General features: G+C 55.5%; 1 protein-coding gene across 1 annotated transcript; it reads left to right on the top strand.

Moving 5' to 3' along the window:
• The first annotated feature begins 309 nt into the window (after positions 1-309).
• On the top strand, positions 310-22873 carry ERN2 (endoplasmic reticulum to nucleus signaling 2). Its single transcript, XM_044980162.1, has 22 exons — positions 310-699; positions 5601-5718; positions 6141-6174; positions 7456-7528; positions 7875-7947; positions 8379-8501; positions 8964-9065; positions 9710-9971; positions 10343-10421; positions 10536-10686; positions 11497-11618; positions 11879-12055; positions 12647-12866; positions 13261-13351; positions 14111-14300; positions 15902-16001; positions 16287-16486; positions 17298-17445; positions 18305-18432; positions 19663-19786; positions 20178-20245; positions 20335-22873. The coding sequence occupies exons 1-22, from the start codon at positions 619-621 to the stop codon at positions 20554-20556; spliced, it is 2886 nt and encodes a 961-aa protein (XP_044836097.1). The 5' UTR covers positions 310-618; the 3' UTR covers positions 20557-22873.

The raw sequence follows: 22873 nt of genomic DNA, 5'->3' as shown, positions 1-22873 counted from the left end.
TAGTAGCGCTGAGAGGCCCCTGCCCCATCTCCCTGCAGCTCCGGGGGCGCTGGGACAGTTTGTACGGGGGGGGCTGAGCGCCACTGAACCGAACCGTAAACGCTGGATAGGCTGGAAACCACTTCACACCACGGAGTGCAGCAGCCCCCCCCCGAGCACCTATGGGTGCTGGGCGCGCCGGGCCGGGCCGGGCCGCTCCTGCCATGCGGGGCTGGCGGGGGCTGACGTGGTGGCGGTGGCGGGGCAGGAAACCCGCATCCTGGTTCCGCCGCCAGCGGTGACTCATTAACCCGCCGCCGGCCGGGGCTGAGGGCGCGGGGCCCGGCGGTGCCAGCGGCCTAAGCCTCCCGCGAGCAGCCGGGCGGCCCGTGCACCGCGCCCGCGGGACCCCCACGCGACCCCCGGCGGCTGGGGCTGGCGCAGGCCGCTGCCCACCAGGGCGGCCCAGGGGAGGTGCCGCCCGGCGGCCGGGCCCGGATCCGCCCCCCGGACGGTGCCAGCCGGAGCGCGCGGAGCGGCCGGGCGGGATGCGGGGCGGCCGGCGGCGCTAGCGGCCTCGGGGCCTGGGGCCGGCGAGCAGCATGTCAGCCCCTGCCCCCGCCGAGCTCGGCCACCACGATGGGCGGCGGGAGAGCCGGGCCGGCCCTGCCCGGGCGGCTCCTGCTGGGGCTCTGGGCACTGGCGGCTCCCCTGGCGCAGGTAAAGGCCGCCCCCGCCGAGGGGCTGTCAGCGTGTGTGGGGCGGGCCCTGGGGTCACCCCCAGCAGGCGGGGGGGCCTCTGGGGTCACCCCCAACAGGCGGGGGGGCCCTGGGGTCACCCCCAGCAGGTGGGGGGGGGGGCTGTCAGCGTGTGTGGGGCGGGCTCTGGGGTCACCCCTAGCAGGCGGGGGGGCTGTCAGCGTGTGTGGGGCGGGCTCTGGGGTCACCCCCAACAGGCGGGGGGGGGCTGTGGGCGTGTGTGGGGTGGGCTCTGGGGTCACCCCCAGCAGGCGGGGGGGGCCCTGTCAGCGTGTGTGGGGCGGGGTCTGGGGTCACCCCTAGCAGGTGGGGGGGTGTCTTGGAGAGCTCAGGGGTCACCCCCACCAGGAAGGGGTCTGTCAGTGTGAGAAGTCTGTGAGGGGGAAGCTTCAGGATAAAGCTACTCTGCACTCAGGGGTAGCTCACCCAGCCTCCAGTGGTAACAGTGGCTGGGGGCACAATGGCCAGAATGCAAGTTGTCCCCAGGTAGTTTTGTTCATGACTTTTGTTCATGACACTTTACTGCCGGGGCAGGCTGAAGTGAGCCTGGCCCCTCTGTAGTTCTGTTAGGGTTTGTCTACACTGCTGTGGAACACCAGTGGCTGCCCCATATCTGCTGACTCGGGCTGTGGGGCTGTAGAATTGCTTGTGTAGATGTTGGGACTCACGCTGTAGCCCAAGCTCTGGTTCCCTGTGCGCCGGAGTCCGCTGACGTGGGCCAGTGGCAAGTGTTTTATTGCAGAGTAGATGTACCCTTAGAGTCTGGAGAGATGTGTCCTGGTGTTGCCTTCACTCGTCCTATTCCCTGAGAAGCTGTAGTTCAGCTGCAGCAATGGCTGTAAGGTAAAGTCTATTAGGAATAAATCTCCAGGGCTCTGGTAGAAACCTCCAGCCCTTTGACACCCGAGGGTAAACAGGAGCCTGAATAAAATCTGGTTTAGTAACTGGTGGGCAGTCTAGCCTTTCAGTGCCAGGGGCGGCTCTAGGATTTTGGCCGCCCCAAGCACGCCGGTCCCGTGGCTCCGGGGGACCTCTTGCAGACGTGCCTGCGGAGGGTCCACTGGTCCCGCGGCAGCAGCGGACCCTCCGCAGTCACACCTGCGGGAGGTCCACTGGAGCCGCGGGACGAGCGGACCCTCCGCAGTCATGCCTGCGGAAGGTCCGCCGGAGCTGCCTGCCGGCAAAATGCCGCCCCAAGCGCGTGCTTGGGTCTGGAGCCGGCCCTGTTCAGAGCCTGGTATAAGATTGGCCAGAACATCTCCCAGTCATGCATGGCAGCCTGAGAATTGCTGGAGGTAAAGAGAGAACCACCCTATTTAACAATGAAACTAACAGGCTTAGCAGCTACTGGGATTGACAGGTTGATGATGATGATTTTGCAGTTGTATGAGCCTGTCTCTAAGGCTTGTGCAGGCGCTTGGGGCTGTGTGCTGGGCTTGGGCAGCTCCTTAGTTTGGGCATCCTTCACAGAAGAGAAGAGAAGGGCTTTGGAGGAGATGTCAGAAACTCCAGAGTGCCTAGGGAGAGAAGAAAGGGGCAGAGAATGTTATAGTGACTGCCTGCTCAGGGGCCTTTGTGAAATGAGTTTGTTGACAGCCCAGTTTCCATCAGACAGGTGGCTTCACCACAAAAGCCACCATCTCCATTAGCCCTCTTTGTGCTCTCATCTGCATTCTCAGCAGAGACCAAGGACTGAACAGTCCATGAAGACTGACCACTGCCTGCTGGCACCTACAGCATAGTGGGTGGGTGGAGGCCTATTGTTGAGGTACAGTGAGGGGGAGCTTGCCCTGCTTCTGCCTGTGCTTAACTTGTCCTGTTGATAAAGTGAGGGCTGCCAAGCCAGCACTAAATGTACTTAAGGTTAAACAAGAAGGAATGATAGAAGTGGGGGAGAGAGAGAGAGAGAGAGAGAGATGGCTGGCAGGGGAGTGAGCACGGAAGCATCTCTGCTAGGTGGGTTGGATGAGAGTAATCTATGGGGACAGAAGGGAGAGAACCAATGGGTTGACCGAATGGCTTTTGAGCTGTGCTGGGTGATGATGGATTTTATTTATGTAGTTACTGCTGGGTGAGTTTCAGCAAACAATGGCCCAAGTCCCTCTCTGGTTTGGTGCCCCCATTGTTAGCCTGCACAGCCGTCCCCACAGAGGCTACTGGAGGCTGTTGGCTAGTTCCTGCTCTTGTTCTCTTCACCCTGCCCAGGGTTGGATTTTCTTTTCAGTCTGGGTTTCTCTGCCCTGTCTGGGCTATACTCTGGCATCTAGTTGTATTTAGCAGACCCTAGGGAGTGAGAGGTGGGAGCTGGGCCACCAAGTGACAGCATCCAGAATCCAAGGCAGATACATGGCCCAGTGAGCCCTCTGGGCTGGTGAGCCACTAGATAAAAGACAACCTACTTCATCACCACCGGTGTAATCTCCTGGCAGTGCCCAAGAGCCAAGCAGGGGTCACCTCCAGATCCCAGGCCACTGTCACCCTTTTTCCTGTAATGCGGTGCCCGAGCACAGCTGCTGTTCCTGCCTTAGTCAACGGAGGCAGTGAGGATGGCAGAATGGCTTATTAACTGAAGCCTGTACTGGAACTGGAAGCTGTGTGGTCTGGTGCTCTGAGCAGGTGGGCTGATTGGCAGGAATTCAAATCCTAATTCTGATTCCTGAGCAGCAGGAAAGAGCAGGTGGTTCCCTCCTCAGCCTAGAGTGCCTTCTGCCCCTCCCCCCCCCCCATGCCCTAGTGCTGTTTGCTCAGCCTCCATCCTGTTTGCCGATGGGTGTGGCTGGCTTGTGTTGGGAAGGTGCAGTGTTGGCATTGGCAGTGCGAGTAATGCACATAGAGCATTGTTTCTGTGGGGGATTTGAACTTACCGTCTCAACGTCAGGGTCACTAAAATCCATGGCATTAAAGTCCTGAGCCAGTATCACTGGCATTTCTGGCAGGAAAAGCAGCCCAGCCAGTTTGCTTCTGGGAGAGGCCAGTATTTGGGTGAGCTTGTGTCACCCTTTAGCAAAGCATCCAGGAAAACAGCCACTCCGTTCTATAGCTCATCCCCAGCAGCAGCAGCAGGAGGAGGAGGAGCATGCTGGTTTTGATTGCCTGTTGGCCCCATGTTAAATTATGTTCTATTCAGAAGGACAGAAAATAGGGTTCAAACTACTGTGTGTTTTTATTAGTACCATTTGTAGTGTGAGTAAATAGAAAGCATTTTACAAATTCAGCAGGCAGTCCTGCAAGGAACCACTTCACCCACTGTTGAAACGCAACCACTGTTGGGGTAGATCATGACAGCTACCGACATAGCACAACAAAGCTACACACGGTTGAGGACAGGAAATTGAGAGGAATCCCATATCCAAATGCAACTGCAGGGGGAATTTTGGGAAGTGAAATGTAAATATCCAAACTGGAATTTGGCTAAAAAAAAATCTGGGTCTACATCCTGACTCTTGGGGAAACTACAAGATTTCTAATACGTTCAGATTAAGGAAGTAAGGGAGAGGGCATTTTGTGTGTGATTCTTGTGCTGTATAACTATGTAAACACACCAAGCTCTATTGATAGCTATTTTCAACAAATCTCGATGAAGAGTGGACTGAGAGTCAGGATTCCTAGGGTCGGTTCCCAGCTCTGGAGTGGCAGGGTAGGCCGGCTCCTAGGCTTGGTTCCCAGCTCTGGAGAGGCAGGGTAGGCTGGCTCCTAGGCTCGGTTCCTAGCTGTAGGCCAGCTGTTGGAGTAGGAGACTGGGAGACAGGAGCTTTTGCTTCTGCTGCTGGCATTACCAGTGACTGTTAAATAGTCCGTTCCTTCAGCAGCACAGTGCCTTGTCACACTGGGATGGGGCTACTGGGGACATGTTGTCTGCTGCTGGCCTGTCTTCCCAGCACAGGAAGGACTAATGCTCTAGCCAGAGTCTGTTCAGACCTTGCCTTCAGGGCACAGTTTATTCCTCAAATGTGACACTCGCAAAGTAACACAAACCTGTTCTGACCAAAGCAGGCTGCAGGGGGCCCCTTGCATCTGTGCAGCTCCCTTTTCAAATTAGCTCTTTCAGCCCTGAGCCCTTCCAGCAGGGTCTGATTATCCCCTCTGTTCTTCAGAGGGCTCTGTCTCCAAACACGGCTGGCTAGTCCGAAGACCAGGGCCATCCAGAGGGGGGGGGCAAGTGGGGCAATTTGCCCCAGGCCCCACAGGGGCCCCCACGAGAGTTTTTTGGGGCCCCTGAAGCAGGGTCCTTCATTCGCTCCGGGGGCCCCAGAAAATTCTCGCGGGGCCTGGGCCCCCGGAGCTTCTTCCCCTCCCGGTCTTTGCTGGCGGGGGGTCCTTCCACTCCGAGGCAGAAGGACCCCCCACACCGAATTACTGCCGAAGCGGGACCCGCCGCCAAAGTGCAGCCGGGTCTTCGGGGCACTTCGGCGGCAGGTCCCGGAGCAGAAGAACCCTCCGCCTCCGAATTACTGCTGAAGCGGGGGCCCCCCGCCCCTGCAATCCTCTGGGCGGCCCTGCTGAAGACCCTGGCCAGTAAAGAGGCAGACACCCTGTCACAAAGTAGCACAGACTCAGTAAGGAGAATACCCTCTATAGCACCAATTCCTGTATTTGGTTTTTTTTTTCCATGTCTTCCCTCCCAAGGAGTGACCCATCCTGACTCTGCTTCAGTTATGAGACTTGATGGGATTACAGTACAGGGTGGTATCAATTTAGGGGGGAACCTTCCTCTGCCCATTTCTTGACCCATTGGGCACTTTCTCAGTAACACAGTGGAGTGGTTAGCTGGTGTACCAGGGGATGCGGTTGGCAGGCCCATTAAATGGATCTTGTTGTCCTGGTGAGGCACTGTGTTATTTTTGCCATGTTTCTGCCCTCAGTGTCTCGCTGGCAGCACAGTGACTGTCCCAGAAACACTGTTGTTTGTGTCCACCCTTGATGGGAACCTTCACGCTGTGAGTAAGAAGACAGGCGACATCAAGTGGACCCTGAAGGATGGTGAGCAATGACTCTGGAGGGTGTTTATTTGGGGGTCAGGTCTGCTGGGATCGCCATTGCCTGTGGGGGTACCCCATCCCAGAGACTCTCCTCCTGCCTGAGAAGGGCTGGAGACACTCCCTCCAGTTCAGATCCTGCCAGTGCTGCTCTGAGCAGGGGACACTGGAGAATGACACCTTGTGCATATCCCAGTCCCAGGGGTCTTGCTGTTTTAAGGGGGGTACATGCACCACACTGGGCAGCTTCACACAAGCAGCTGTGACTGCTCGGGGCTCCCCGCTGGGTCTGAAATGCAAATAGGTAAATGATCTGAGCTTGTAACCATGTGATTGCAAATCCTGCTGTGAATGCTGCCACGTGGCCCCCTCTGGCAGGGACATTAGAGGAGGCACCTGACGTGTCTCTTTCACTCTCTCTTTCAGATCCCATTCTTCAGGTGCCTGTTTATGTGGCAGAGTAAGTATCATCTCCCCTCTCCTCCCCAGGGTGTGCCTTGCAATAAATAGATTTCAGAGGGGTAGCCCTGTTAGTCTGTATCAGCAAAAACAATGAGGAGTCCTTGTGGCACCTTAGAGACTAACAGATTTATTTGGGCATAAGCTTTCATGGGCTAGAACCCACTTTGAAAGCTTATGCCCAAATAAAGTTGTTAGTCTCTAAGGTGCCACAAGGACTTCTCGTTGTCTTTGCAATAAAGCCTCCCACTTGTCATCTACCCAGGCCTTTGCAGTCACTGACTAAGGAGCACTCGCTGCTCCCCAGGGAGGTACAAAATGAGGAAATGGAGGCTGAGAGGTTGAGCACCCTGCCCAAGGCCAGGGCTTTTTCTTCAAGTCTTTCCCCTTGTACTAGCACTGGTGCCACTTTGCCACTGCAAGCTCTGTCGTAGACAAGGTCCGGCAGCTGTGTCATGATGTAACCTTGCTCACAGCTGCGCTAAACAACATGCTGGCAGCCCCCGAGCCCTGTCTAAACTTGTGCTTCTACCAGTGGGAGCAACAGCAGTAAACTTATTGAGAGACCCTAATGCAGCCAAAGCCTGTGTGAGTGCAAAGGCAGGCATTTGTTGGGCAGATTCTCTGCAGGGTCTTCAGAAACTTGCCATCAAAGCCAGAGCTCACCTCCTCTGGGAGGGGGTGTTTATCTGAGGGGCCTTTGTTAATGGATCACTCACTGGCTCTCTAGTACTGGGCTGCTTTTGTCTCTGAGGGCATCTCCGAAGCTGATAGTCCAGGCTTCATTCACTCTTAGTTATGATTCCTGGTTGACTTTCCTCCCCAAGGAACCCTGAACTGCTACAAATACCAGCAACATAGGACTCTCTTCCCCCAGTGCTGAATGTGCAGCCACCTCTAGGGTGGACACAGCAGCTGTCTAACAGCGCACTGAAACACACCACACAAGTTTAGGATGAGAAATGAGGAAAAATTCTGCATCCACTTGAAACTGAAGGGGGAATTCATGGAGGCAAATAGAATGACTCCAGCTGGGATGTGCCAGGACATCAGAATGGGGTAGATGTGGAGTGACTGTAGGAATTGCTGTGTATTGGACAGACCAGTAGTTCATCTGATTTGGTATTCCATGCCAGGAGATCCACCAGAAGGCCTCCCTGCCCCCCGTAGCGAACAATCATGGAATAACCTGCGGAGAGGGATCCTTGCACTAACCCCTGTGCGTAGCTGGCTTGTGCCCTGAAGCAGGACATGGCTGGCATTTCGTTCTCCTTCCTTTCAGACCGGCATTTCTTCCAGACCCCAATGATGGCAGCCTGTACATCCTGGGAGGCAAAAACAAAGAAGGCCTGATGGTCAGTACCTGGGGCTAAAGAGTGCTGCCCTCCATCCTTCCTGGTGGTGGTACATGGAAACAGGGCAGGAGTTGGCAGCTCTGCTGGAAGGTGCAAGGGCCTCATGTTCTTCCTGCTAACCCTCGCCACCTTAGGAATGGCCTCTGGGAGAGACAGCAAAGCCATGTGGGTCTCCTCTCCGTCTGCTTTGGCTGGTCAGCCTCACCCAGGAATACTCCTGCGGCTGGCTTGTCTCTCTGCGTCGCAGGAGGAGGACCCCCTTCTTGGGGAATGGGCCATGGTGCATGTGGCTGTCTCCCCTGGCTCTTTGTCACTCACAGGCCGCTGCACTTTCTGTTTGTTACAGAAACTCCCATTCACCATCCCAGAGCTGGTCCAGTCCTCACCATGTCGCAGTTCGGATGGTGTCCTCTACACGGGTATGAGCAACCCCCTCCTGTGGGAGAGAGGAGGGGCTTTCTCTGTACATAAGGCAGCCATTCCCGCTTCCTTCTCCAGACTGCCATGGAGATGACTCTGGGACAGCCTGGCACCGCAGGGGTTTAAATTAGTGGGATGTGGATCTGTGTGCAGGAGCCATAGTCAGCTCCCTTTTGGAGCCAAGCCAGAGTTAGGCAAGATCTGAATTTGAGTATGAACGTGCCAACCCCTCTGGGACAGGGGAGCTCGCTGGAGGTGGGTGGGGTAATCCTGTCTGGGGGCAGGTGGGAGTGACTGGAGATTGCCCTGAGGGGAAGATGGGTTGATGTTGTATGGGAGAGGGCCTAAGGAACCTGCAGAAGCGGTGGCTTCTGAGAGAGGGGTGCCAGGCACATGGGAGATTGAGAGAGAGGCATTTCTGACTTTCCAGGGAAGAAACAGGACACCTGGTTCGTCGTGGATCCCAAGTCGGGAGAGAAGCAGACGACGCTGTCGACAGAGGCCTGGGATGGTCTATGTCCCTCGACTCCTCTCCTCTACATTGGCCGCACCCGTAAGTCAACCCCCCTTTCTGCTGGTTGCAGGCGCAGAGCCATAAGGCTGAGGGGCCATTCCCTGTGTCGAGTCAGGTTGCCATCCATCCTTACTGTTGGAGGAGGTTCCCGGTTCTGCTGTGCTCAAGCAAAAAGCCCTGCTTTCCCATTACAAATGGGGAGTGGAGACCTTTGGTTACCCAATGGAAAGGGACAATCCCCGTAGCTCTTCTGATGCTCCTTGACCTCCTGGCAGGGCTTCTCCTGGGGGAGGCTCTCCTCTGCTTTCCTGACTGTCATATTATTAGTTCAGTGTTGCCTAGCAGCATTGTGGGGTGGTTCCCTTCTGAAGTAGTTAGCAGAATGATCAGGATCCCATTCCTGTTCCTCTGGCCCATCCCTTTGGAAGGTCCCTCATTCTGGATAGAGTAGCCGCCTGAGTTCCAGCATGGTGATTGTAGCTGTTATTGTCTGATCCCCAGAATATGTCATCACCATGTACGACACCAAGTCCCGGGAGCTGCGTTGGAATGCCACCTACCATGACTACTCAGCAGAGCTCTACGACGAGGCGTACGATTACAGTGAGTCCCTGGGCACTGCAGCATGTGTGCAGAGGCAGATCCTGTTCTCAACTGCAAGTGAGGCAGTCCCAGCTTTCCAAAGGGAGAATGGCCCCCCTCACCTCCATGGTTATTAGCTTCTCCCCAGCTTTGCTTGCACATGGAGCCTTGAAGCAATGCTGTGCCTGCATAGGAGGCTCCCATTTCCAGAAGGACTGATCTGAAATCAGTGCTGCCTCGGGGAGCCGTTTCCCCCCCACAATAGCATGCAGGAGGGCAGGGGGCAGTGGGTGTGTGGGCAGCCTTCAGGACTACAGCTTGCCTGACTGGAGAGAGTGGGATGCTGTGACAGGACATGTCTGTCACAAGCGCTGTGCCAGCTGAGCAGTGCTCCAAGCTGTGTGCAGCTCTCCTGGGCTGGGGGAGAGTCACTGACACCTCTGAAGGGCAGACTAAAGGGCACACATGTCTTGGAAGACCCCCCTCCTCCCAGCTTTGCTCCTTGCGGTGACCCAGCTAATGGTGCATGCACCAGCAGCATCAGTGGACAGCATCCCCAACCTGTGTGTAACTGGGGAGACTAAAGAGTCTGTGAGAGGCGGTGTGGGGGAGGTAACCTTCCCCAGGAAATGTTGCAGCACTAGCTGCCTTGTGTCTCTGGCTAGAGATGGCTCACTTTGCATCGAGTGGGGACGGCCTGGTAGTGACTGTGGACAAGGAGAGCGGTGATGTCCTGTGGATGCAGAACTACGGCTCCCCTGTGGTGGGGCTGTACATGTGGCACCAAGACAGTCTGCGCCGGGTCCCCCACCTCAACGTGGCCATGGAGACGCTGCGCTACCTGACCTTCCACTCACAGGACATCCGGCTCATCAAGTGGAACTACCAGTCCATGAAAGACTTCTCCACCACCAAGACCCAGCTGCTGTAGGTGTTTCAGGGGCCTTCCAGGTTGGGGCAGGAGGGTAGCAGCATGCTGGGGGCTGCACCTTGGTACCTACGGGGTGGGGATGAGGGTGGCAACGCACTGAGGAGTGCTCTGGAGATGCAGTCGATGCTCTCTTGGGTGAGAGGACAGGGGCTCTCCAGGAACAGGCTACGGTTGGAATTTAAGTTAAGGTAGATCAAATGCTTTCCTGCTCCTCTCCACCTTGGAAGGAGCTGGCCATGTCTCAGAACCAGGGGTGTGGCTGGGGTCCCCCAAGCCTGTTTCATTGGGAGGTCTCACTGTGTTTATGTTGCTCAGTTTATCCCATGCGGTGGCACAGGCTGGGACTGACGCTGTCTCTGCACCACAGGCCGACGCTCTACGTAGGGAAGCATGCAACCAGCTTCTACGCCCTGACCTCCTTGGTCCATGAGAGCGTGGCACTTGTGGTAAGTGTCCCATATCTCCTCCTGCCCCCTATGTGCCCTGGACTGGCAAGGCGAGTGGGTGTGAGTGCCACGTCTGCCCTGCCTGGTACTTACTGATCTGTCTGACTCCTCCAGCCCCAGGGGATCACGCTGGCCAGGATCGATGGCCCCACCACGGATGATGTGACCGTGAGAGAGTCCGGCGAGTGTGAGATCACACCAAGCACAGATGTCAAGTATCCGCAGGGCAGCATGAGCTCCCTGCACAACGAGTGGCTCCTCGTAGGTGAGGGCTCCAGGGCAGGACAGGGCATTCCCTGTCCTGTTGCTCTTGGAGACTGTCCCAGTGAGGGGGAGCCAGGCTTGGGGATGTTCTTTACTGTGGCAGAGTAACCTGCTTGGCATGGTACTTTAAATAAAACCTGTGCTGTGATCTGCACCTGCGAAACACTGCAGTGACTTAGGGCTGGATTCCCTTTCCCGGGAGCTAGTGTGTCTGCATCTCTGGCTCCTTGCCAGGAACAGCTTCCTGTGCAGGCATGGGGGGCAGAGTCTCACCAAAGTGAGGCTCACAGACGTACATTCAAGTGAATGTATCATTGCACCCGATTTGCGTGCACAGAGATCGTGCCTGGGGAATAGCAGTTGCAAACAGTAGGTGCATGTGCTCGCCCCGATACTCTGTGCACAGCTGAGATGTCAAGTGAACAGTTCTACAGCAGCATGTTTGAAAATTTGGCCCATGTTGTGAAACAGCAGCAGGGTAACGGCAAGCAGTCACACCAGGCGAGTGGGCTGAGGAGTTTCTAAAGAGGTCACTGCCTAAGCTGCCACTAAAGGAGGTCTTGTGTGGGCCACTCCTTCTCCGTGGTCTGAGGCCATGGCCTTCCGGGGCCCTTGCCCACTCCCAGGCATTGAGCCAACAGGATGTTGCTCTGATTCCCTTCATGCGGGAGCCGAGATGTTTCCCATCCTGGCAGACACCCCCATGCTGTGTGTCTGGCTGGGGTCCCTGCTGGGCTCACTTTGGAGCTGTGAGCAGGTGAGCAGACTGAGGTGTGACTGTACTCAGGTGAGCGTTTTCTCCGTCCTGCAGGGCACCATGAACTGCCTCCTGTGGTCCATACCACGATGCTAAGAGCCTTTCCAGAGACCCTGAGGAAGACTACAGAAGCCATCATCCCCAAGAGCTCCCCTCCCAGGACTCTGTTTGATGACGTGAGTGGTGTGACTGTCTGAGGGGCTGCCCAAAGGTCTGTGGCACATGGGGGGCACCCAGAGGGGCAAGGAGAGATGTCTCGTGTGCAAAGCAAGCTGGTGTATCCTGGCATGTGGGGTCTACCAGGGGAGCGAGGAATTGGAGGCATGCTCCATGTGCGTTCCTGCATGGCGGGGTAGCTGTGGGGGATGGAGTCTAGAGCACAGATTGCCTGGGGGTCCCCATTGGTGTAACCCATTACCCTGGCTCTGTGTTGCAGTTTCTGAACCCGAACGGCATGGAGGATCAGGCCAGCATGGGCAGCGATGGGCGGTACCGTTGGGATTCCACCCAGGCAGAGCAAACGGAAATCTACCCGGAGTCAGGCAGCTGGGACCTTGTGGTCACTGCAGTGCTACTGGGCGGGGTCGTTCTGCTCCTGAGCTTCGGTCTCAGGGTGAATGAGTGTTTCTTCTCTCTGTGGTGCCCCTTGCTGGCAGCTGCAGGAACTGATTGCTGCAGCAATCCCCCTGGTTTGGGGGCTAGAAGTTCCCTCTGGTCCCTGCTTGCCCTATTCCTTGGTACACACAGTGTCCTGGTTAGCATGGCCATACAGGGTGCTGTACCGTTCCTGTCACCAGCCCTCCCCATCCTGCCCCAGAGGAATCGGCAGCCATCAGGTAACCCTGCAGGCCTCTCCAGGGTCATATTAAGTACCTCTAAGAACCGCCTGTATTACAGCTCTGCCACTGTCCTGAGTCGTGGCCTCCAGCACTCCCTGCTGCCTTAGCCCTGACTCCTCCTGCCCCCCACAGCTCTGCTGGTTCAAGGGCCCGGGAGAGAAAGCTCATTTTCCCATCACTGCACAGAGCCCACCCCCACTGGAGCTGTTTGACCCCAGGAGGGGGTTTGCCAGTTTCCTTCACTGTAATGGGGGAGGGATAATTGTCGCGTTGCTGCCCTCAGGGTGGTAATGCTGCCTCAGAAGCTTCATCTGCATCACCTGCTTTTCCAAGAAACTGAGACATCCATGCTGTTTGTGCCCCAGAAACTGCTGGAGCAGCGACTGCAGCTCTTGCCGCAGCAGGGACTGCTTTCCCCAGGCCGGGTCTCTGGGGAGAGTCTTCCCCCAAGCTCTGAGGAATCACTGAGTGGGAGCCAGCGAACCTCTTCACAGCCGTCACGGAGCTCAGGCCCATCCTCCTCACAGAAGGACCTGCCCAACGGAATGGCCGACCAGGATCTGGCTGTGTCTGGAGCTGCTGAAGGTCTGTGCTGGTGGGCAATGGGGAGGTACCTTCTGTTCTGTGGTCCAGCTTGTGGGAGGCAGGTTGCCCATGTCCCCTTCCCCAGAGTGCAGAGGGGGCTGTGTTAGGAGGGAAAGGCCAAGGCTCGGAGGCAGCACTAGGTTCTAGAGCTCAGGTCAGGATGATGTTTTCCCCAAGGCGTTCCAGAGCAGGGCATCAGGAGAGATGGTGCCATCTGCAGTAGGACCAGGGGGTGCAGAGAGGAAGGCTCTAACATCAGTGGGGAGACAGAGGAGGCTGGTGCTAGACAAGCACAGGGAAGAGGAAGGAAAGTAGAGATGGGGCGTGAGAGAGGTAAGTGGGCAGTGAGTGAGGGGATGGGGAGTGATGTTAATCCAATTTGCACTCTCTGCAGATTTGGAGCCTGATGTGATTGTAGTTGGGAAGGTTTCCTTTAACCCCAAGGAAGTGCTGGGCCATGGAGCCAGGGGAACCTTTGTATTCAGGTGAGTAGTTCCCCCCCCCCCCCCGAATGCCCTGCTTTTTGCTAATGCCGTGTCTGGTTTGGAGGAGCCACGACTGTTTCCTCCCTGGAACTGGGAGCCATGGCAGTAACTTGGAAGGACCATATAGAGTGGATCTGGCTGGCTCTGGGGCCATCTGGTAATGGGGTATCGAGCTGTCCTGTCTCACCCCCCTAGATCAAATCAGATGGTTCCTGTTGGACTGGAGTTCAGTGGCCTTTGTAGAAAACAAAGCTGGCAGCTACCAGCCCTGCCCCCCTCACACTTGGCACAGCAGGCCCCCCAGCTGGCAATCACAGCCAAGGACTGACATCCCCTCTTGGCTGGCATCTAGACACACTGGAGGAAGCCTGCACTGCACTGTGTCGCCCTGCCCATGCTGTGTCTGCTCTGGTGCACAGAAGGGCTCTGTTGCTTGGTCTGCCTGACGCCGAGCAGAATCCCGCAGGCTGTGGCTACAGCACCTTTCCCCAGGACTGAACTCACTCTGAAGGCCGGGGGGACTTTATTTCTCTGAGAAAAGGCTCAACCAAACCTGGTCCTTCCTGGTGGCTGCAGAGATTTCAGCCTAGGCCCAGTTGTCCTCGTGTTCATGGTGTGTCTCCTGATGTCCCACTGGGGAGCCCTCGGGGACTAGTTCTTGGGCTAGGCCAGAACCTGGGTGGATCTCTTTGAGAGTCTCTTGTGTGTCTGGGCTGGCTGGGCGGGGTGTGATGGTGACTCTCTCTCTCCTGATCCCAGGGGGCAGTTTGATGGCCGGAATGTGGCTGTTAAGCGCCTTCTGCCCGAGTGCTTTCACCTCATCGACCGGGAGGTCCAGCTGCTTCGGGAGTCAGACGAGCACCCCAACGTCGTGCGCTACTTCTGTACGGAGAAGGACAAGCAGTTCCATTACATTGCCATTGAGCTCTGCTCTGCCACGCTGCAGGAGGTGAGCCAGCGGCTGCTGCTGCAAGGTGGCTGTTAGCTCTCTGTCGGTTCTGCTTGTGTTTGCGATACAGTCCAGGTCGAGGGGTCCTTGTGGAACTATTTCATCGCTTGTTTGTCATCGGTTACTAATGGCCCAGCCTGCCATATTGTCACAGGAGGTAGCATGTTCTGAAGGTCTGAGTGTGGGGATGGGACCCAGGAATTCCTAACTTCCTGCGTGGCTTAGGGCAGGTTGTTCCACCTCTTTACACCTGTTCCCACACCTGCAGAAAAGGCGGTTACTCACCGTAGTGAGGGCAGGAGTCGTGAGCGTCCCCAACGGGCATCAGCCGTTGACAAGCCGAGCACGGCTTGAATCCCGGTGTCTGGGGCATGAGCCCACACCGGGTGAGGAAAAAGGAGGGGCGAACCCCCCCTAATTCCTTAAACACTAACTAACTGTCTAAACTATGAATAAACTCACTAACTATATACACAAATTCGGAGAAAACGCTAGGGGTGTGGAGGACTAAGGGAGCACTCCACACAGGGGCGGCTCTAGACCCCAGCGCGCCAAGCAGGCGCGTGGGGCGGCCCTTTCCCGGGGGGGCGGCATTTGGCTCCGGTTGAGCTCCCGCCGGCATGCCTGCGGCAGGTCCACCGGAGCCCGGGACGAGCGGACCTGCCGCAGGCATGACTGCGGCGGGTCCCCTCTTCCCGCGGCTCCGGTTGAGCTCCCGCAGGCATGACTGCGGCAGGTCAACCGGAGCCGCGGGACCACGGCACCCGCCGCAGTCATGCCTGCGGCAGGTCCGCTCGTCCCGGGCTCCGGTGGACCTGCCGCAGGCATGCCGGCGGGAGCTCAACCGGAGCCGCGGGAAGAGGGGACCCGCCGCGGGACCGGGGAAGGGCGGCGCAGCGCACCGCGCTGCTTGGGGCAGCCTACTTTCTAGAGCCGCCCCTGACTCCACAGTTCCAGCTGGCCATCACGGGCGGGAAGAAGGAACTGAGGAGCGGACGGGCCGGCTGGGGTATATAACAGGCGCTATAGCGGCGCCACTCCAGGGGGCGCCAGCCGGCCCACCGGAGTTGCTGGGGTAAAAAAGTTCCGGAGAGCCGTGCACGCGCGGCACGCACACCTACATGGAATGGATAGGAGCAACACATCTCGAAGAAGAACAAGAGAGAATTGATAATGGGATAATGTTTGCATCACTCACGGGGGTGTTGCAAGGCTCACTGAAGATATAAATTTATACATTAGGCACCCGTCTTCATTCACTTGCTTATTCGATCCCCTTTGCACTAGGTGGCAGTGCAGCTAGTGCTTCATCACGCTTCCTGTGCACACCGGGCAGCTAATTGGGCCTGCTCCTGTTCCCTTCTGCAAGGCCTGCAGTGAAGTGTGGTGCTGCTGCTGTCTGCTGTATGAACAGAGCGGTTCTGCCAGGGGAATGCAGACCTCAGACCCTAGCTTGGTCCTTTTCTTCTACATCCCAGGATTTAAGCTGGGAAAAGATGTGGTTTATGGTTGCAGAAGAAAAAGTCCTTATAAATCTCTTACTCTGGTAAATGCAGACCTGGGTGAACTTCCTCTTTGGTTTTTCTCTCATCTGTTGTTAGTATGTGGAAAGCCCCAGCTTTGATCGTCGGAACCTGGATCCAGTGTCCCTGCTGTATCAGACCACGTCAGGCCTGGCACACCTGCACTCCTTGAACATAGGTAAGGGAGCTCTTTGCCCCCAGCTTTGGGTGGGATGCCTGTTGCCTTAGAGCAATAGGTTCAGTTCTAGTGAATTGTCTGTGGAAGGGAATTCTCCAGCCCAAAATGCTGGTGCAGGACTTGAACCCACAGCCTTCAGTTTCAGAGGCAGGACTGCTGCTCGCTGACCCACGCTGTGCGGTGGCATTGGTGCCATGCATGATGCTCTAGCCTCACCCCAGCCCTCCAGCTGCACAGCCTCTTCTGCAGGTAACTCCAGCTCACTTTGGACGATGTTTCTTTCAGTTCACCGTGACCTGAAACCCTGCAACATCCTCATTTCTGTCCCAAACAGCCATGGGCAGATCCGGGCTGTCATCTCAGACTTCGGCCTGTGCAAGAAGCTGCAGGGAGGACGGCACAGCTTCAGCCTCCGCTCTGGAATCCCAGGCACAGAGGGCTGGATCGCACCGGAGGTGCTGCGAGAGAACCCACAGGAGAACCCTGTGAGTGTGCTGTTGCCGTGTCCTCTCAGCCCTGCTTGCTGAGCTCATTTTCTGTCCTTGCAGCTTCCTTCCCTGCACCTGCAGAGGATTGCTCATTCTGCCCATGTCTGAGGCTCCAACTCTCAGCTTTGCTGAAAGGCAGTGACTGTGCTGGGCATCCCAGAGGGAGGGAGGGAGGGAGGGAGGCAACTGCCCTCAGAGCTGCTGCCTCAGACACTGCTAGAGAATCAGATAGTTTGGCATTAAGGATTTGGAAGTGCTTGTGTTGGCCCCTGTGCTACTGGTCTGTGTGGGTGTCTCTGAGGGCCAGAAGCATGTTTCCTAAAACTCTGCACCTGCTGCTGTTAACTTAAAATCCCCACGAAAGACAAATGGCAGCTAGAGGCCCAACTCCCATTTGAGCCTTTGAAAATCTGCTGTCAGTATTTCTACTGCAGTGTCAGCCAAAGGCTCTAGTCAGGATCAGGTTCCTATTGCTCTAGGGGCTGCACAGACACAGAGAAAGGGACAGTCCCTGCTCCGAAGAGCTTCCAGAGAGACCTATTTGCATACATCCAGGAGTTCTGTTAAACACCCTTCCACAGAGAAGAGTCTGGTCCCAGCAGGCAGCTCGTGCCTATCAGAAGAGAGACCACTAGGTGGTCATTCCTGGAGCTCAAACTAAGCAGTTGCCTGGCTAAATCTTTAGCCAATCAAGTGTTCGCTTTCGGAAGTTGAGACAAGGGGGAAGTTCAGAGGCCCTCCCCCCCCCCTCCCCCCCCCCCTCCCCCCCAACTCTGAGCGCTCCCATGGCCCTGGTTGTGTTTTGCAGACGTGTGCGGTGGACATCTTCTCAGCTGGCTGCGTGTTTTACTATGTGGTGTCAGGTGGGGAGCACCCCTTCGGGGACAGCTTACGGCGACAGGCTAATATACTGTTGGGCACTTACCAGCTGGCATGTCTGTTGGAAGACACTCATGGTAAGGACCCTTCTCTGAGGCAGTCTGAATGTTTATAGAGCTCCCAGCCCTGTAGAATCTGGATGCTGCAGAACTGCTCTGGCCAGGCTCCTCTGCGGCACCTTCCATCTGAGGATCTCAAATCGCTTTGCAGATGTTGATTTATTCTAGCCTCGCTAGCGTGTGTGAGGCAGGCAGGCAGGTCAGTACTGCTAACCCTGTTTTACAGCTAGGGAACCTGAGGCACAGAGAGATGAAATGACCTGCCTGAGGTCACCCAGGAAGTCATGACGGAGCCTGGTTTCCTGATTCTGTCCCATGCTGCAGCCACAGGACCAGCATTTTAGATGCCCAGAGGACAGAGACTGCATGTCCACAGCAGCAGCTCTAGAACCCTAGAACCATGGGAGAGGCCTGTTAGGTCGTGTCTAGTCCATTCCCTAATGGCCGGCAGTGGATTATCCCCAGCTGTGTAATCTCTAGGGCTGTAGCTAGTTGAGTTGTAAATGTCTCAAGCAGTGGGGTTCTTCCTTGGCAGATGACTCCAAGCCTACTAGACCTCACTAGTATTTCCAGCTACTTGTCTGAAATGTTCCTTTGCCCCCTTGCTCGCCTATGGGGCGGTATCAGTGAGTCTGATGTATAGAAGGAGCCAGACATATTTTGTTTTATTTTGTGGTCTCGCAATGATCTGGGATTCAGTCCTGCACGTGCACATTCCCTTTCTGGGAAGCTACTGGGAGTATGCAGGATGGAGAGAGTTAGTAACATGAGTTGAGCTGTGACTTATAGTGAAAGCTCTGGGCTTGAGGTGTGGACTGCTCCCTTCAACCCTAAGGGTGTTAGTAACCTGCTCTCTGCTTTCACTCTCACATCCAAGACAACGTTGTTGCAAGGGAACTGATTTCGGTGATGATCAGCAACGAGCCCCAGGAGCGCCCATCAGCACCGCAGGTCCTCATGCATCCCTTCTTCTGGAGTCGGGAGAAGCAGCTGCAGTTCTTCCAGGTGAGAACCCTCTGGTTGAGCAGGGTGGATCCCAGTCCTTCTGTCCCCATTTCCAAATTCAGCAATTAAAGCTCTGTTCTGTGACATCAGAAAACAAGCTGTTTGGTGCTTTTCCTGTAGCCCGGGATTCTGGGCTGGCCCCAGCTGGTTTGGTGCTCTCTGGTTATAAAATCTACCCCTGCAATGACTCTGCCTTTTTGTGAGCAGGGCTCCTTCTGTTCCAGGATTCTTTAGCTGCGGGATCCGTTCCATGAAGCTGCAGATTCTGAGTTTTCATTTAAGACAAGCAACCAACACTGTTTCTATCCCTTTTGGTTACAAAGATCTTGAAAATATGATCAGAGCATAACCAACACAGTGCTGTCTTCCTGAGTCTGCAACGAGCCTGAAACAAAAGCTCTGAGAGGTGTGAACTGTCCCCTTTAGCTCAATGAAGTATTGGCTGTGAAACCTAAAGATGACAGTTTTTCGCTGCTGATCAATTTTTCAGAAACATCCAGCTACTATGGTGATCCCACAGCCCCAAACTGCTCCCTGTGCTGTTGAAGGTGCCAAAAGCCCCAACTGTCCCCTAGCCAGTTGTCAAATCTCCAGCATCCCACCTTCATGGTCAGTACAGAACTCTGCAGCACTCTGCAAACTGACAACGTGGAGAGGATCAGATAGATTGAATTGAATGCAAAAATAAACAAAACAGACTGTTGCTGATTGGATCATACACACCCCTTTTAAGCTAAAAGAATTCAGGGTCCTTGCCATAGAATGTAGGTCCAGCCAGCTGTCTGCAGAGGGGGCTTTAATTGTGAGCCACTGACTTTCATGCAAGGAGAGTGAAAAGCTTTCTCTCAGGTTTGTGGGCGGTGACGCTGCAGAGGGAAGGGCCTTGGCGTGGAGCCATCTCTCCTCTATAAAAAACAGTTTCAGATACCTCATCTCACCGTGATGGATGCTGGGGTCTGTCAGGGGTCAAGTTTCTGCTAGACCTCATTGCAGCCAACTGTGGGGGGCCTTTCCCAGAATCCTCCGGGTCCCAGCCGATAGGCCTCACCTTCGATTACAGTCTCTCTTGTAGGTGGACCGTGCTGCTAAGTTCCGTTGTCACCCAGTGTTGAGCAGAACTAGCCCTACATCCCTTTAGTGTCCATAAGCCTTTGGAAAATGTCAGCACTGGAGCGCCTCCATTGCAAAGTGAGGTTTCCATTGACTCCCTCACCTCTCTCTGGATTTCAGGACGTCAGCGACCGTATTGAGAAGGAACCTGCCGAAGGACCCATTCTTACTGCCTTGGAGTCCGGGGGGCGCTCGGTCGTGAGGTTGAATTGGAGAGCTCACATCTCTGTCCCGCTGCAGACAGGTAAAGGCTCAGGTGTCGGGCTCGCCGCTTGGCAGTAACCTCACAGAGCCGTTTCATGCTGAGCCACGTGGAGCGTTTGCATGGAGCTTTCCAGTGCTCATGTCGTGCTCTCACGTAATGACAGCAGTCACTTCCTGGCAGCTAGAAATCAAATGACCAGCACTGAAACCCATGGACCCAGAATGGATGATGGATCCAGCTAGCCCTTCCCCTCAACAGGGCTTTGTTCTGCCCAGTCTTAAATGCCCCAAGCGGATCTCCCTTGAGAGACGGTCCCACAGCCCAGTGCATCTTCCCACTGGGAAATCATTCCAGCCCTGATGTCCTGTTAGCAAATTACTGCAGAGACCCAACATTGCTGATGCTTATTTGGGTCTCTTGCTGTTTCCAGACTTGAGGAAGTTCCGAACATACAAGGGCAGTTCAGTACGTGACCTTCTGCGGGCCATGAGGAACAAGGTACTGTCACCCCCCAGCAGCGTGAGGTCCAGTATGCCCCGTGCAGTGACCCCAGGTAATGGTGTTTAATCTCACTGTTTCCCATGTAGAAGCATCACTACCACGAGCTGCCAACAGACGTCCAGGAGACTCTTGGGGCTGTTCCTGATGAGTTTGTTCAGTACTTTACTTCTCGTTTCCCCCAGTTGCTGCTTCACACACACAGAGCCATGCAGATCTGTGCCACAGAGAGGCTCTTCCACCCCTATTATCAGCAGCAGCCAGGAGACCTTGGAAATGAGTGGAGAAGCCACACCTGGGAGAGAACTTAGAGTGAAGGCCTGTGCTGCCAAGCTTGCTCTCTGGTGCTGCCAAGGTGAATCCTGCAGGAACAGGGATCCCAGCAGGTGGGGCTCAGACAACATGTGCCTCAATTTTATCTTTTTTTAATGCAGAGATTTCTGCAGGATTTTATCCCGCTGACTAAGCTGCCAGGACCTAGCGCAGCTTCACAACCCCACCAGCCACCCTAAACTGGTTCTGGAGCTCCACTTCCCCTGGAGAGCAGCTGGATGGCATCTCTGGACGCTCCCTGGCACTAGCACGCTGGGGATGTCACTGCCTACCTTTCCAGGGAGAGGCCTGTGGTGGGAACCCAAGGGCGTTTTCTCAGCGGTTCCTGGGTGGTTTGTCTCTCTGGGGCTGCTCCTTCAATCACCCAGAGCCCGACTCCTCATCTGTGGGGAAACAGAGAGACTCTGGAGGTGGGGTGGAAGGGAGTGAGGCCCTTCTCTGGAATGTCTTTTAAATGAAAACGGTATTGGCCATGCTATTTACAGGACGTTACTGTAGCTCTTCCCAGTGCTGGGCAGCTGCAGTCCAGGGCAGAACCAGGACTTGTCAATCGTTCTGTGGCCAGTCCGAGAGGTCCTCTTGCTGCTTCTCTTCACACGTGTGCTGGTTGGGCATGGGGTCCCACGGTAGTTAGTTGATCTCAGTAAGCTTGCAGTTCCACGGCTCCTCTACAGTCCCCTGAACCATCTGGGCTAGAACCCTTCCCCTTAGCAGGGCGCCTCTTAAACCGTCTAGAGTCTAAGAGCTGTCTTGGCCTGACGATCCCAACCCTAACACCTCCGTTTGCTGGCTCAGCCAGAGACTGGCCCGAATGTCCTGTGTCCATCCTGCTCATTCTCTGCCACTATTGATCCTGAATCATTTCAGAGAATGAAAAATCTCTCCCAGGGAGGTGACATGTCCCGAGGAGTCTGAGCCAATTGTAGCGCCTTGTGGGAAATGGGTTTGTCAGCGGGACCGGGGCCACCGAGGGCAGCAGCTAGGGACATGTATAGAACCGTTGATTTCTGTTTCATGGACATTCACCTGTTTGACCCAGGCTGTAGTGTCCCAGCTAGATAACAGCACGCAGTGTGGGCTTGAAGCAGACAGGGAAGCACAAGCTGTGCACACCCAGCGTGCAGCCACTTCTCTCAACCATGACGTGTGCCTGGCCCTGACTGAGGCCTGGTCACTAAGTGTAAAGCTTTAAATCCAGACTGGATTGGTGTGACTGCCAAGCAAAGCCATCCCTGCAGGGGTAGGTATGTGCATGCGCACACTCGCCTGTAGACACGGTCTCTCTTTTTTCTCGGGAATATCTGAATGGATTTTATCCAAACGTAAATGTTTGGTTTAAGCTCCGTCATGAGACATTTCAGCTCAGAAGATAATTGGAGCGGGGGGATTAGAATGGAAGAGACATCTCCTGTAGGGCTGTAGTGTGGCAGTCATCACACCACCCGCTGCATCGAGATGCTTTACCATTTTTAACTGAAAATGTTTTAGCCTATTTATATTTTGTTTCCAAGACACTGTCTTTCCTGTGCCAGCCCTTAAGCATCAGAATAGGAAACTGCAAGGTCCTCTGTTGCCTGTATGCATCTGCTAGAGCAGAGGCTGATGCAGCAAACTTTTCTCTCGTTGATTCCTTTCTGTGCTGATCTGTTGGAAGCTGGGGTCTGTTTGATTGTCAATTTAAAACTTCAATGTGAATGGCAGGACTGATGTGGTCTTGACACTGGATGTGGTCTTATGCCCTGGCTGGACAACATACCTGCCTGGCATTTGGGCTGGGTTTTTGGTCCACTATCTACAGAAGAGGTAGGCCACCGGCAGTGCTGAAATGAGAGGTTTCTCTCTCTCTCTCACCGAGGCTCTTCCCCACTGTTTTATGGCCCAGTAGAAGTCACTGGGGCTGGACCGAGTGGATTTGTAGAAGCTCAGCTTACAGAATGTAACCTCAGGGCCTGGGTGCAGGAGCACCTCCTGTTGCCTCTTTTCTGCCCCACCTGGCCCATTAAAGGAGTGGAGTTGCCCAGCTCTGGAGGCAGGTAGGAGGGGATGCTCTAGGGAACATCTCAACAGAATCTCAGTGATGAAGTCCCTGTGTCTCTGGCTGAGTCAAATGCTTTCTCCATTCTCAGTCTGCAGCAGCCTATATTCATCACAGCTCACGGGCTTGAAGGTCTGAGGGCTAGTCTACACTTACCTGCCGGGTCGACGCGGTGAGTTCGACTTCTTGGAGTTCGAACTATCGCGTCTAATCTGGACACGATAGTTCGAACTCCCCGCGCGCGCCGGTCGACTCCGGTA

Source organism: Mauremys mutica, chromosome 11, assembly GCF_020497125.1.
Source record: "Mauremys mutica isolate MM-2020 ecotype Southern chromosome 11, ASM2049712v1, whole genome shotgun sequence".
In the NCBI taxonomy this organism is placed as follows: Eukaryota; Metazoa; Chordata; order Testudines; family Geoemydidae; genus Mauremys; species Mauremys mutica.
This window is presented reverse-complemented; position numbering and strand designations above follow the sequence as displayed.

Bases quoted from the DNA above. Each gene is read 5' to 3' on its own strand.
- ERN2 (XM_044980162.1), top strand. From the start codon at position 619: ATGGGCGGCGGGAGAGCCGGGCCGGCCCTGCCCGGGCGGCTCCTGCTG. The intron at 13,352-14,110 runs GTGAGTAGTTCC...TCCTGATCCCAG, and splicing joins AGGGGAACCTTTGTATTCAG to GGGGCAGTTTGATGGCCGGA. The intron at 19,787-20,177 runs GTAAAGGCTCAG...TGCTGTTTCCAG, and splicing joins CTCTGTCCCGCTGCAGACAG to ACTTGAGGAAGTTCCGAACA.